Here is a 15,970-nt window from a genome sequence, read left to right on the forward strand (position 1 = left end):
TACTTCAGTCAGTGGCACTGCCCCCGGGGGGCGATAACTTTTTTAAAAAGAACAAAAGAAAAGAAATGAAAGAATGCTTACAGATGATACAAACCCGGAATGAAGAAATATCGAAAGAAGAGTAAAAAAACTCGCGAGAAAACAGCGGGTTGAGGAAACAACAGCCTAGGCCAGCAGGGCGAAGGAACAGAAAGTACAAAGAATAGAGGAGATATTAATTGGCAGTGAGAGTAGGGATGTTTTAGCAACGTTTTACGGCGCTCACAACACAATAAGGTCATATGATAATAATAATAAATAGCATTTGTATAGCGCATATCCCCGCTCAACAGCAGGCTCTATGCGCTTTACACTATATTATTACCCCAGCAGACCATAGAACACTCCGAAACATTCTCAGCTTCCCGGGAAGCATACAGTGCAAGCAGCTGATTAAGCGCTCAAACACTAACAAACTGACAAGATCTTTCGCTGTCTATAGCCGGGTACCCATTCCCACCTGGGTGAAGTGAGGAAAATTCGTGTTAAGTGCCTTTCCCAAGGACACAACCTCGGGTCCCTGACGGGATTCGAACCCACGACCTTACGGTTGCGAGTCCAGGAGCCTAAACACTAGGCCACCGACGCCACTAAGTCAGCCCATTTACAATTCTACTGTGCTTGAACGAGAAATGTCCCCCCTTTGGCAATGACCTAAAGACACTACAGACAGAGGCACTGCCTCGAGCCCGGGGGGTGGGGGGGGGGGGGGGGAGACAGCAAATTTCACCAAGCACACTCACTAAAGCTCCCAGAAACAACCACACACATGAAACATGCAAAGATAAAGATCTTTTACTAAATCAGAGATTTACGACCCCTCTAAAAAAAAGTTAATAAAGTGAGGCATTTAATACCTCTGCCATTATTCAGTGTTCTATCTTTACCAAGCCACCATTAGAAATAATAACCAAATATAAAATAAAAATAATAAACCAACTGGGGAAAAAAAAAAAGATAAGCATCAACAAGAGAGATATTGTGCAAACGAGGATGGGAGTGACGAAGCAAAGAGGAGGTGGGGGGGGGGGGGGGGAGGGGGGGGGAGAAAGAGAGAGAGAGAGAGAGCTCTAGTCTAGGAACCGGCGTGGGACAACTACCTCTCGTTTGGGCCTTTTGGTCCCAGACTCTGGCTGGAGCGGGACGCTGCTCTTCCCGTTGCCGCCGCCGCCTGAAACTGTGACCGGCGCCAGGGGGCGCTTGCGAGCACCACGAGAGCCCTCATCTTGAGACGGGGAACTGGGGGCAGAAATCTGAGGACAGGCAAGATGCAAACTGACCAGTAGAAGTTTAGTTTTTAGTTTTGGTAAGAGTTTTACGGCACTTGCAACACAATAAGGTCGTATAAGTGCTTTAGTTTTTGTAAGAGTTTTACGGCACTTGCAACACAATAAGGTCATATAAGAGCTTTAGTTTTTGTACGAGTTTTACGGCACTTGCAACACAATAAGGTCATACAAATGCTGAAGATTAGACGTGTTACAAGAGAGTAACAAACACAAAAAAAGGAGGAGAGATAAGGACGATAGATGTTTGATAGGAAAGAAGAAGCAAACCATACCAGAGCCCACCACAATAGAAGTTTGTCCATTTGAAGACCATCGACACAATGTCAGTCATTTAATGCAGGAGGAAAAAAAACAGGCATAGCATCAACTCCTCTCTGCCTCATGTTCCTGGCAGTTGGAGCAAAGTTCTTCAGATACGCACATTGGGGATTGCCTAATTAGGGAGACAACTTCCGGGGCCTTCGGCATATTGTGGTAGGGTGGTCAGTTCCTTTCCACGCCGCCTTTACTTCCCCAACTCGAAGTCAGGTACCCATTACAGCTGGGTGGGCAGGAGGGGGCGAAAATAATCTGTGTTTGAACCGAGGCTCGAACCCGGACTTTCCGCTTCGGAGACGAGCGAACTGACCGCTCCGCCACCGCATCCTCGGCAGTGAGAGTAATGAAGTAAAAACCATGTGTAGCAACAACAGAAGGAAAGAAAAAAATAGAACAAAGTTGGATGTACTGGTGAATACGAGCGGTTGGATGTACTGGTGAATAGGAGCGGTTGGATGTACTGGTGAATACGAGCGTGTCACCAAGAAGCAGGCAGCACACACGTGCGGGTATGTCACGCATCAAGTCAGAATATGTTTAGTCACCTGCCAAATAGGCCTACAATGTAAATTTGAACTTTAATTATATAACTTAACCGTAAGTCCCGCATCTCAAATTTTAAAAAATTCACAGCCTTTGACAACACACAAGCTCAGACTTCACAGGGCTTCTTTTCTAAAGGTAGTCTCCACCTATTTGACCTCAAAAATGCGCATTACCAAAGATAGTACATAACAAGATGGGCCACTCAGCCAAAAAAGTGTCCGCAGGAAGTTCGCTCTTTGCTTCAGATGGCGCTGCAGTCTGTTTTGAAGCTCTCTTTCGTTTTTCCAAAAGAAGAATAGGAATAGCACCTCCTTGCGTGCGCAGATCGACTGCTGTTCATCAGCAGTTCGGGTTCGTTCAGTGCGGAGTTTTAGAGGGTTTTTTATTTTAATGACCTCTCGCCTTTCATTCTAAAGTCAAATTAAACGAAGAAAATCACCCTTTCTTCCGAAAGAGGTTTTTTGGCAGCGTAACCATTTTAAAAAAGCGTTCTTCCGAAATTCATTCAAAAACTTGCTAGTTTCACTTTGATTTTTTTAAACTCAAATAGGATAACTCTGTTCGCAAAAGGTGCGCTTTTGTGAAGAGGGCGCCACCGAATTTTGAGGACACTTTTTTAATTGGCTCAAAGAGAGAAGTGGCCCCTCTTGTTATGTAGACTCTTTGGCATTACACAGGATTCTGGAAACTTTCAGTTACTGTTGTAGAAGAAAACGGGTGAGGAACGCCCAGAGAGATACACAAGGACTGACCTGTTCTTTTTTTATATGTTTGCGTTGAGCATCCTTCGGCGCGGCCTGCCCGGCCGGACTTCTCTTCCTCTGACCATCCTCCTTCCCAGGAGCAAACCCGCCCGGTTCCAGCTTCACCTTCGCATTTGCCAGAGTGGAGATTTTCTTGGGGTCTGTCGGAGACTGCAGCTTGCCCTCCAGACCACCACCGTTGGGCTCCGTTTTGATGTAAGGCTGCCGCGAGCCCCCGCCTGCTTCTGGTTTTGACACAACCCGTTTGCCCTCCACTGGGCTGATCCGCAAAGGGACGTCATCGTCTTGACTTCCGTCGCTGTCTGCCGAGGACCTGTGGTCCTCACTCTTGAACTTTTTCACGGACCCAATGCCTGGACGAACTCTCGGCTTGAGAAAGAGAGATGAAAAAATGTAAAAATAACAAACATCATTGACAACTTTTACATATGTGAGGCATCACGGTGACATCAGGAGCTTGTCAAAATAATGAAAAAGAAGTTATCAGCATTTTTCTGCCAGTTTGACAATTTTTTTTCTAATTTTTGTTTTCTTGCTCAGCACCTTTTTGTGTCCTTTAAAAAACATTTTTGTGAGGATTTTACTGGAAAATGTAGATTAAAGGTGCAACAAATGTAAATTTAACGTTTCAAGGACTCTCAAGCTTTGGAAATCAACAAATTTTAACTGTCATTTTCTTGCTAGTTTTACCTCTGAAACCAGGCCACCCCCACCCACCTCCAGTCACAAATATCTCCACTTTCATTTATGCCAGAAGGGAATTTTCTTCATCGAAGATAGAGTCAAATAAGATTTAAGATGCTGCCAATAACTCCACATGCACAAAAATTGACGAGTGCCTGATTCCACTGTGTTGTGGCACACATGATTATGAAAACTAAAATCAATTGCCACTTGATTTCCGGGGGAGTGGGGATAAAAATTACAAAAGTAAATTACTTTGACTAGATAGACGAGTTTCACCCCACATACTGTCACCATTATCCATGAAATACCTGCCACTACATAGCAAAAACGTTCATAAATAAATCCTCTTTGTAGCCACTCCACACAAGTGGATATTCCAGCACAGATAATAATAATAAATAGCATTTGTATAGCATATATCCCCGCTCAACAGCAGGCTCTTTGCATTTTACACTATATTATTACCCCAGCAGACCATAGAACACTCCGACACATTCTCAGCTTCCCGGGTAGCATACAGTGCAAGCAGCTGATTAAGCGCTCAAACACTAACAAACTGACAAGATCTTTCGCTGTCTATAGCCGGGTACCCATTCCCACTTGGGTGAAGTGGGGAAAATGCGTTTAAAGTGCCTTTCCCAAGGACACAACATCGGGTCCCTGACAGGATTCAAACCCACGACCTTACGGTTGCGAGTCCGAGAGCCTAACCACTAGGCCACCGGCACCACAGTTTCTGTTCAGTGATTTGGAAAATATAAATACATGAAATGCTACAGTCAATACTAACCTCGACTCTACTGGCAGTAGACCTAGATCTAAAGGCAGCTGTCATTGCCACTGATCCTATCCTTGTTCCCCCCCCCCCCCCCCAACAAGAGTCAGAGATAGGCTTACCTTCAGCTGACCTTGCTTGCCCTCGTTACAACATTTAGAACACTCCCAGCTGTTGGGCAAGTCCTCGTTGACAGCACCGTCATTGTCCAGATTTTCGTACCTGAAGGAAAATGGAAAACCAAATTTAGTGAAGCTGAAGAGATGCTGAGAGGGATATAAAGTGCTCACAAAGGACGTAACTACAAGAAACATTTCTGTACACAAATTGTTGGGAAAAAAGAGAGAAAAAAAAATGATACACTAAAGAAAATTACTGAAATAACAGCTTCTAGTTATTTCTGCCCCAACCAATCTTTATTCAAGTACAATCAAAGGAAACAAGAATAAAACTACCTAATGCAGCACCCATTTCAAAATTATCTTACAGTAGTTCTCCCTCAATACCTGTGAGGCCCCCAAAAATGGTGTTCCCACATTCTGTTGGACCATTAACTTACACTGTGCCTTGACCATAAGAGCTCACAGAATTTACCACCCTTAACAAAACAAGAATGTTGCTTTTCAAAAGAACATTGTAGACTACACTGAAGTCAAAGTTTCAGTGTAAATCACTCCCCTAAAAAAAAATGCAAAAATGAAACACCCACAGACATAGGCCATCAACAACATTGGTCTGTTCTTTACATCCTTTTCTGTTCCCAAGATGTCCTCGCCTTTTCCCACCTTGTGCAGTTGCCAGCGCAGTAAAACCTCTACTAAAACTAAAAACTAAAAACTAAAAAGACTGTACTTTTTCTGCAGGCAGGCCGGGTGCACAATCTCCCAGCAGATGCCACACTCCATGAGCTGCATAGAGACGTCGTCCGGGTCCTGGGAGCTCTCCTGGCCCTCCTGGTTACATATGAGGCACACCGACGAGCTGGGCAGTACAGGCTGTGGAGGGGGAAAACAAGTTGTAGTTTTAGTAAGAGTTTTACGGCACTTGCAACACAATAAGGTCATACAAGTGCCGAAGATTAGAGGTGTTACAAGAGAGTAACAAACACAAAAAAGGAGGAGAGATAGTTGGTTTTTTTTAGTAAGTGCTTCACGGCACTCTACAACACAATAAGGTCATATAAGTGCTTAAGATGGGAGGTGTTACAAGAGAGTAACATACAAAAAAAAGGAGGAGGAGAGATGAAGACGATAGATATTTGATAGGAAAGTAGGAGCAAACCACGCCAGAGCACCCGCCAACCACCCACAAGGGAAAAACAAGTGGCCCAGTTGTATTTTGACGAAAGAGGACAGTTAGGGGAAGACACTAGTTTCAGTTTGAGTAAAAAGAAACACACTGACGCCATGACCATCATTATGAGCAGGGGAAAAGCAAGAGAGAGAAAAAAGAAGTTGCACCTAATGACGGTGCCCTCTTGTCACCCACAAGCAGACAAGGAAGACGGGAACACAGAAGAAGAAGAGTAGAAAAAGCAGATCCCAACAGAGCACCCGCCAGTCTCACATTGAGGAGGAAGTTGAGGGATAGGAAGAAAAAGATGGGAGAGAGAGTGAGAGCTCGTATACTACAAAAACAGAATGACTTCACAAACATCTCCAAGACCATTTTAAAATACTTTTTTCTTGTATGAGAGACAAATCAAATCTAGCGGTATAAGTTTTTTAGAGTTTACTTCACAAAATCCCTTTAGTATACATCTTTTCTTGAATGCACGAACAGTGACTATTTGAAATAGAATATGATTGATTTTTAATGTTTTGTTTTGGTAAGAGTCTTTATGGCGCTCGCAACTGCATAATATGATTGATTTTTAAGAGGTTGCAAATTTTGTGTTTTCTTGTTTTGGTTGAAATCTAAAAAACTTCATATTTTTCTAACATGTAGGTTGATTTTCTTCATAATGACCATTGTAAAATTTTAATGTTACCTATTCAAAATTTTGCTGTTCAAAGTAAGTCAGTTAATGCCCTTTCAATGGTACCACAAAAACGACCAGCAAAAAATGAACTCACTAACTTTATCAGAATTAGTTTTCAAATAAACTTGGAGAGTTTTATATTATATCTTCTCAGATCTTTCACAGTACACTTTACAATTTTCTATTATTTGAATTCTCTCTCTCTCTCTCTCTCTCTCTCTCTCTCTCTCTCTCTCTCTCTCTCTCTCTCTCACACACACACAGACAGACAGACAGACAGACACACACACACACACACATCCACACACACACACACACACATCCACACACACACACACACACACACACACACACACACACACACACACACACAAGGATTCCCAGGGCCTGGCAGCCACCCTGACTTTCCACTCCCAACACGGTTGATTTTTTTCACTCACCGCCATGCACTGCCTGCTGATACACGTCTGCTTCATGCGGCCCGGCCCACCAAACTTCTTCATGTCCTTGCAGAAAGTACACTCGCCGCACTCGGAGCGCGTGCAGGCCTCGCACTGTTTGCACCGAGTCCTGCGTCGTCGGATGCTGGAAGAGGAAGCCCCCGAGCCTTTGGGCGTGCGCACCGTCTTGAAGGTCTTGTAGCCCAGCTTCAGCTTCTGCTGTTTCTTCTGCTCAAAAGTCGAAAGAGACATCGTAAATGATAATCAGGAGTTGTTTTAAAGTTTAAGTTCAGAGAAGCACATCTGCACAATACTCCAGTCATATCATAGCTGGAGGTTGGGGGAGGGGGGGGGGGCCGCGGTGCTAGGCAGAAAGACAGACACAACAGAGACATCCAAGTCATAATAATAATAATAATAATAATAATAAAAATAATAATAATAATAATAATAATAATAATAATAATAATAAATAGCATTTGTATAGCGCATATCCCCGCTCAACAGCAGGCTCTTTGCGCTTTACACTATATTATTATTACCCCAGCAGACCATAGAACACTCCGAAACATTCTCAGCTTCCCGGGCAGCATACAGTGCAAGCAGCTGATTAAGCGCTCAAACACTATCAAACTGACAAGATCTTTCACTGTCTATAGCTGGGTACCCATTCCCACCTGGGTGAAGTGAGGAAAACTCGTGTAAAGTGCCTTTCCCAAGGACACGACGTCGGGTCCCTAACGGGATTCGAACCCACGACCTTACGGTTGCGAGTCTGAGAGCCTAACCACTAGGCCACCGACGCCATTTGCATAGAATCACAAGATTAAAACAAAGAAAAGGAAGAGAAAGAAAGGCTTAAAAGACATTAACCCCATCCCTTCTTTTCAGTTTTTGTAAGAGTTTTATGGCACTTGCAACACAATAAGGTCATATAAGTGCCAAAGATTAGAGGTGTTACGAGAGTAACAAAAACAAAAAAGGAGGAGGAGAGATCAGGATGATAGATGTTTGATGGGAAAGAATAAGCCAATCCCTTCAAAAACGTGCAAAGACAAATGATTTTTAAAAAACAACCCATCTACCCTACTGAAGAGCAAAAGACTGTATTTTGACATTAGAACAATGCATGCCCCTGCCTGTTTTCTGTATGTAATTGTGATCAAAGCCACCCACAGAAGAAACAGTATCTCAATATAGTGGTTGTGCCTTACTTTAAATTTTTTAAAAGGGAAGAGAGTTAAGTTTTAGTAGAGGTTTTACGGCGCTCGCAACTGCATAAGGTCATATGAGCACCAGAAGATTAGAGGTGTTACAAGAGAGTAACAAACATCAAAAAGAAGAAGGGGAGATAAGGATGACAGATGTTTGATAGGAAAGAAGAAGCAAACCACACCAGAGCACCCGCCAACCACCCATTAAGGGAAGAGAACAGGACACAATGCCATCTCAACTGTTCAGGTAAATAAAAAACAACTTCAGTAAACCATGAGAAAACCCACGGGCTTTGTAAAAAAACTTGGAACTAAAACACAAATCTCCTGGGTTTTTTTCTGAGTTTCTATTGTAATTTTGTGAAGCCCAAACCTATACTTGAACTATAGAACGCTGTTTATTCAACAAACAAAGAACTTGCTCACCTTAGCAGATTCTGGCCAACCTATGGACGGTTCTCCGGACCAGGCCAAGGTCTGATCATCGTTCTTGTGGTCCTCTAAGACTTGCTGAGGACAACGAAGACATAGTATAAATCTTCCCAAGTCCAACGTTTAATCCGATGAAAAAGGAGTGAATTACCATATACAATAGGAAACAAAAGGCCAATTTTTCAGTGTGCAAAGTTTTCAAAAGTACTGAAAAAGGTGTGGGCCAAAGATTATGAGGGAGGGGGAAAAGGTACCTCAAGAAAGGAACTGAAGAGGGTGGGCCAAAGATTATGAGGGAGGGGGAAAAGGTACCTCAAGAAAGGAACTGACGATTACAACTCAACTTGATTGTGGACTAAAAAAATACAAGTAAACTGTTCCATAAAACCGTCGTGACACAAACTATTTATCAATAAACAAAAGAGACAAAAGACGGAAAAAGTTTTCAAGTTCCAGAAGTCTATTAGTTTTAGTAAGAGTTTTACGGCACTTGCAACAGAATAAGGTCGTATAAGTGCCGAAGAATAGATTACATGTTACAAGAGAAAGACACACACAAAAAAGATGGAGGGGAGAAAAGGACGACAGATGTTTGATAGGAAAGAAGGAGCAAAAAAACACCAGAGCACCCGCCAACTACCCACTTCCGGAAGTCTGTAGGACAAGTGGACAGATATCCATGGGGTCAACACGCACTCATAAAACAGTCCAGACACAAACCATTTATCAAAAAACTAAAGAAACAAAAGTCTGAAAAAGCTTTCAAGTTTCATAAGTCTGCAGGACAAGCGGACAGACACCCATCTAGGTCAACACGCACGCACCCTAATCTCCCTCAGCACGGCCTCCGGGTCCAGCATCTCACGGGGTACGCCCCTCTTGCTGGGCGGCAGAGCCATCAGGCCGGCCAGGTAGTCCACCAGCTGCTTGAGGCCCTTCAGCTCCGTGGTGGTCAGGTGCACCCACTTGCGGTTCCCACCACCGCCGCCCGAGGACAGAGAGCCCCCACCCCCGTCCCAGCCCAGGCTAGAGTCGGAAGCTGCTTTCCGGCCCAACTTGGGTTTGCCGGATGGCCGCATGCCGCCCTCCTCCTCGCTCTGCATTCGGCTCTGAGCGGCGTCGATGCGGGTCAGCTCAATCGTTACGCTTTTGGAGAGTTTCGGTGGGTCCTCGCCACTTTCTGATTTGATCTGAGAACAAAATGAAACATGCACATGAGGCGGCATCGACGATTGTAACCTTAAACGGCAACTTCAAAAAAGGCGAAAGCAGTGAGCTTCCATGAAAAATAAAAGACAAGAGAAAGAAAGGAAAATAGCAGACAGAGATGGAGGCTTTAACACTTTGCAGTCACTAAGCCAGCAGTACAAAATACCCCATCTGGTGACCCAGCCAGCAGTACAAAATACCCCATCTGGTCACACAGCCAGCAGTACAAAATACCCCATCCGGTCACCCAGCCAGGAGAGCCACTGCAACAGACTTCTCTGGCCTGGCTCAGCACAGGTGACTAGAACGGATAATTTTCACCAGCGCCTTATTGCGCCAAGTGACTGCAAAGTGCTCATGGCCCACAGGCACAATGTTTGCTTCTCATTAAAAACATGTCCCAGGTTGGAACCCTGACAGCAAGGAAAATTTCTCCTCTAAAACCTCTTTTCACCTCCTTTCCTGTTCTCTGGTTGTGTTTCGTCATCTGCTTTCAGCTCCACTTCCTCCACCCCCGTCTCCTCCAGGCTCCTCTCTCCTTTACTCATCTCAACTCTTTTCTCCTGCTTGTCCTGGCTCCTCCTTTCTGCTGTCTTTCAGCAAAATCCCCGATCCTAGGGTAGGTAAGATCGAACACCTTACCTTCTCGGATAAGGGCAGAAAATCTCGAAGATCATGTGTGCAAGTTGTTTACTCTGATTTAGATTTAGTATGTGTTTTACGGCACTTGCAACACAATAAGGCCATATAAGTGCCGAAGATTAGAGGTGTTACAAGAGAATAACCACCCACGTTGTCTACTCAAAAGATCATTTGGTGGTCGAAAAATCGATAAGAGTAGGCTTCTGCCACCACCTGGCAATATTAAAAAATTAATCCCAACCAAAACTGAAAATACTCTAGTTGATATCTTTTTAAAAACATATACAGAGTTCCTTTTGTTTTATGCTTTAGTAAGTGTTTTACGGCACTTTCAACACAATAAGGTCATACAAGTGCCGAAGATTAGAGATGTTACAATAAAGTAACAAACACAAAATAGAAGGAGGGGAGACAAAGACAATTGATGTTTGATAGGAAAGAAGAAGCAAACCACACCAGAGCACCCGCCAACCACCCACTTCCATGGTCAGTCAGCTGCACACCAACAGGCCCGGGATAATTCCTCAGTGTTCACATAGATCTATTTCACTACACGTTTGTGTTGTAACAAGGTGGACTCAGGCGCACGTACATTTTTGGGCATATGGAGTTAATTGTACCATCTTAACACTATCCACCCACGCAGTGCGCCAAAGCGCACAACACTTACTTATCCCCACATACCAGGATGCAGATGCGGTACATGCTACATCACACCGTCGCCGATCGGCATCTCGTCGGAAAAAGGTACGGCTTCTTACCGTCGCTGATCAGCGTCTTGTCGGAAAAAGGTACCGCTTCTTACCGCCGCCGATCGGCGTCCCGTGGGGGCAAAGTATTAAAGCACTAGCCTTGCTTTATATGAAAAATAATCCACATTTATCTTCAATAAAAGTCGACATATTTGTGATCGGAGGAGGTTGGGATCATTTGGGGTCAACGGTAAAATTAGAGAGAAAATGGCCACCAAATTTAAGAGACATTCAAGCTAAATGTCCTTGGAACTGCAAATTTACTTTTTTCCAGCCTTTAATTCACGTTTTTCCGTAAAATCACAGAGAAATCTCTTTTTGAATGAACATAAAAGTTGTTGCCTCTCCCAGAGACTCTGATCAAAATTGCCTAGTTTTCTGGCAAATGTTGGTTTCTTCAATATCATTAACCCTATCCGTACGTCGAGTTTTACTACCGTATCCATACGACGTGGAGAACTCTGTGCCACCACTTTCCAAAGAGGTTATTTACTCGTTAATCCGATCCGTACGCCTTGCATAGCAGTCTGTCAAAATGATTTTTTGAGAAATACTAAAAGTTTCAAAGAGATCTTCGTACTAGAAGTATTCTAAAATGTGAAGAATACATCCCCAGGGGTACAAAATGACCCAAGGGCGTACGGATAGGGTTAATTTGGTCACTAGCCCACGACCTACTTTGCCAGAGTCACAGCTGTCATCCATGGTGCGAGAAGGCGGCCGCGAGTCTGGGTTACGGGACGGTGGTCTAGAATCTTCATCCACCTGGATGAGTCCGTGGTCGTCCTCATCCAGTTCGTCTTTCTCACAAGACGCCAGATGTGTCCGGCCGGTGAGGCAGTGGATGTAGCGATCGGCAACATACCACATAATCTCCGAAAAGAAAGGATATCGGAATTTTGGAGGCACCTGTAGAGAGAAAGAGAGAGAGAAAGAAAAGTTGAAGTCTAGGTATTGGTGTATTTTTTTTTAGTAGAGGTTTTACGTCGCTCCCAACTGCATAAGGTCATATGAGCGCCAAAAATTTGCAGTATGCCAGACAGGCAAGTACAGGTCATTAAGAAATGGGAGGGGAAATAAAGTATTTTTTAAGTTTTACGGCACTTTCAACACAATAAAGTCATATAAGTGCCAAAAATTAGGCGTTACAAGAGAGTAACAAACACAAAAAAAGAAAGAGGAGAGATAAAGACGATAGTTGTTTGATAGAAAAGAAGGAAGAAGGAGCCAACCAAAACCAGAGCACCCGCCAACCACCCACACACAACAAAAAAAGTTCATAGCATCAAAAAGTATTCAATAAGAAAGCCACCACCATATTCTCCTCACATAGGTCTTATCTTCAATTCTGGACACCAAGAGCTGGTTCTCTATGTTGAAACTGTGAAGGAAATTGCCGCCAAACACCAAAGAGTCAATAGGTGTGTACACAGCATGAATCCAACCTGGAAAGAAACAACGATTGATTGATTGGGTAGATGTTTTACGGCGCTATCGACACAATTTTGGAAAGAAAGAAAGAAAGAAGTGGCTGTCGAATCATACCTTATTTCATTTGTAGCGCGAGTCTTATGGCAGTTGCAACACAAATACATGATCATATGAGTGCTAAAGATTAGAGGTGTTACAAGAAAGTTTTAGTTTTAGTAAGTGTTTTACAGCACTTGCAACACAATAAGGTTATATAAAAGCTAAAGATTAGAGGTGCAACAAGAAAGTAACAAACACAAAAAAGGAGGAGAGATCAGGACGATAGACTTTTGATGGGAAAGAAGGAGCAAACCACACCAGAGCACCCCCCAACCACTCGCACAACAGTAATGGAAACTGAGGTAGAACAATACGCTAGAAGAGCGCCACAATGACTAGAATTTAAATGTCTTTTTTCTCGGGCGGGTCAATCCACATGTACAGATAAAGCTTTTTAGTTTAGTTTTAGTAAGTGTTTTACAGCACTCGCCACAATAAGGTCATATAAGTGCAGAAGATTAGAGACGTTACAAGAGAGTAACAAACACAAAAAAGAAGGAGGAGAGATTTATAAGGACAAAAGATGTTTGATAGGGAAGAAGAAGAAGCAAACCACACCAGAGCACCCGCCAACCACTCACACAGATAAGGTTAACAGTATAAAGAAAGTGAAGTGGAGGGGGGGGGGAGGGGGGGGGGGAAGAAGTTCTAACCTGAAGGTATAATAAAGGTGTACCCAGCCCTGAGCTGGATCCTCTGACACTGCTCCAGCGAGTCCCCCAGAAAAGAGTCGCCCTGTTTGGCAGACAACGTCCACTCTATGTAGCAGTCGATGTTCTTGGGGGACGGTGGAGCTAGCCAGAAGATCTGAGGAAAAAATACAGGATTAGGAGCTAGGAGATACTTCTTATTCTCACCATTCAGAATAATCATAGACAAGAGAGAACATCGATGTCAATCCCTGACTACTTGCAGATGAGGTGGAAGCGCAAGATGTTAAGTTTTAGTAAGAGTTTTACGGCACTTGCAACACAATAAGGTCATATAAGTGCTGAAGATTAGAAGTGTTACAAGAGAGTAACAAACACGAAAAAGGAGGGGAGAAAGAGACAATAGATTTTTTATAGGAACGAAGGAGCAAACCACACCAGAGCACCCGCCAACCACCCACAGAATAATCATAGACAAAAGAAAATATCACTGTCAGTCTTAAACGACTTGCACATGAGGTGGGAGAACAAAATGTAAAAGATATTTCAATAAATTTAAAGTTTTACGACTCACCTTTTCCCCATGAAGTATATGGTACCAGACCGAAGTGCCTCCAAAGTCTATGTGGAAGTCCGTGTAGCACCCAGCCACACTCATGAGACAATATCTGTAAAAAATAAAAAAAAGTAGCACAAATTTGATCAGAACAATCATAGAAAATCAATGTCTAAAACAAAATGGACCCCTCCCCCTCCCCCCCCCCCCAAAAAAAACAACCTAAAACCCTGCAAACATAATGATAATACTGGAACACAATAGTAAGGCTACTACAGCTATTTAAAATAATGACAATGACTTTAAAACTTTAAAAATATTTATTGAGAACCCTGTACAGAAATTATGAAAATACATTCTTACAGCATACCAGAGAAAAAAAAAGTTACTCTTCACTCACTATCTACAAAGACATAAATGTTCATACTGGAAAAACGGTTCGTGACTTTTAAAATTTCAAATCTCTTACTTTTGTACTTTCGGGTACTTCATCTTTTCGATGACATTCGTGGACTCAGTCTGACATTCCTTGAGGTGCCGAGGCCAGGCACGGTCCACCCAGTCAATTTGGCGAACCTAGTGAGAGGATAGTTTAGTTTTAGTAGACGTTTTACAGCGCTCGCAACTGCATAAGGTCATATGAGCGCCAGAAGATTAGAGGTGTTACAAGAGAGTAACAAACATAAAAAGAAGAAGGGGAGATAAGGACGATAGATGTTTGATAGGAAAGAAGAAGCAAACCACACCAGAGCACCCGCCAACCACCTACGGTGAGAAGATATAAATAACAACATCATTGACTATGGAAACACTGGACGCATTCCAGACAGGAAGAGGATCGTTAAGTAAGTCATGAAACATGCCACAGCAATGTAAACAACTTGAAAGTACTAAGACTAAATGTGCCCTCCAATTCTACGAATTGGCTGTCTCACCCGATGTGTGTGGAAAGATAACACGCCTAAGCTTGGACTGCCCGTCAAACTACACGGCATTAAAAAGAGAAATGAAGAGATGGTTTTATCCACTGAAAAGACTTGAGTAAAACAAGCTATAACGATATAAACAAGTATAAAGCACTGAGACTGAACAAACAACATTAGTTCCGAGTCAGTGCGTCAGCCTTGACACTATGTGTGTAGAAAAACAACACACATCACTTTGTTTTAGGTTATAGAGTCCGTGCTTCTCATCCAATGGTCTATTTATAGATGTGACCTCATAGCTAAAACGAAAAGCTTTCAAGGGATGCCACTCTTATTCAAAACTTAGTAGAAGCTGGAAAATCTCGAAGCAAAACACACATTTCAGCCCCATCGTACGTTATACATTTACACAGCACTAGACGCTGCATTATCAAGATGCATGAGAGACGATAACAGTTCAGTCTAAGGACTAATGTTTCAACAGTCTCTGTGGCTAGGGGACAATCTATTCCCAGAACAATCTGCACCATTGCACCAAAATGATGACGTCCTGGAACACACCTAATCACAGTGTCAAAACATTATCTTCATTGATACAAATACCTTGATACACAAGTAAAATATTCACATTTCATCATTGGGAATATAAAGAAACATTTTTTTTTTTTTAAATCTGACATGGCATAGTTCACTTACAAGAAGCTGGAAAAAGTATAAAAAACACAAGAGCAGGCAGGTATGAAAATGTTCTGAAATTTGTAACATTTCTTTCAGCTGCATTTCGTATAAGAGTGTCTATATAACAAAAATATTTAAAGTATCTAAAAAGATACAAACCAGAGTGGGAGATTCGACATAGTTTTCGAGCCTGGTGTGGCAAAACTCTAAGCTGATGACGTTGAGCAGTCTGTCTCGCTCCGGGTTCTCATAGTACTTCACCCAGTCTTTCATAGACATCTCCATGGCTTTCTGGGTGTTCACATCCATCACATCGAGTATACGTCGACTCCCTGAAACACATTTTTTATTGTTTTAGTTTTAGTAAGAGTTTAACGGCGCTTGCAACACAATAAGGTCATATAAGTGCCGAAGATTAGGGGTGTTACAAGAGAGTAACAGACACAATAAGGTCATATAAGTGCCGAAGATTAGATGTGTTACAAGAGAGTAACAAACACAATAAGGTCATATAAGTGCCGAAGATTAGGGGTGTTACAAGA

General features: G+C 42.9%; 1 protein-coding gene across 1 annotated transcript in view; it reads right to left on the reverse strand.

Annotated features, from left to right (window-relative positions):
- LOC101849742 (lysine-specific demethylase 2A) overlaps positions 1-15,970 on the reverse strand; it is a 38,966-nt gene that overhangs the window by 16,294 nt on the left and 6,702 nt on the right. The window contains exons 5-17 of the mRNA XM_005090328.3: positions 15,588-15,760; positions 14,294-14,400; positions 13,843-13,936; positions 13,272-13,425; positions 12,418-12,533; positions 11,767-11,997; positions 9,310-9,675; positions 8,480-8,563; positions 6,840-7,067; positions 5,271-5,413; positions 4,541-4,640; positions 2,945-3,325; positions 1,140-1,292 (exon numbers count right to left, since the gene is read on the reverse strand). Of these exons, the coding sequence (XP_005090385.1) occupies positions 1,140-1,292; positions 2,945-3,325; positions 4,541-4,640; positions 5,271-5,413; positions 6,840-7,067; positions 8,480-8,563; positions 9,310-9,675; positions 11,767-11,997; positions 12,418-12,533; positions 13,272-13,425; positions 13,843-13,936; positions 14,294-14,400; positions 15,588-15,760 (2,330 nt within the window). The remainder of the gene's footprint in view (positions 1-1,139; positions 1,293-2,944; positions 3,326-4,540; positions 4,641-5,270; positions 5,414-6,839; positions 7,068-8,479; positions 8,564-9,309; positions 9,676-11,766; positions 11,998-12,417; positions 12,534-13,271; positions 13,426-13,842; positions 13,937-14,293; positions 14,401-15,587; positions 15,761-15,970) is intronic.

Source organism: Aplysia californica, unplaced genomic scaffold (assembly GCF_000002075.1).
Source record: "Aplysia californica isolate F4 #8 unplaced genomic scaffold, AplCal3.0 scaffold00015, whole genome shotgun sequence".
In the NCBI taxonomy this organism is placed as follows: Eukaryota; Metazoa; Mollusca; class Gastropoda; order Aplysiida; family Aplysiidae; genus Aplysia; species Aplysia californica.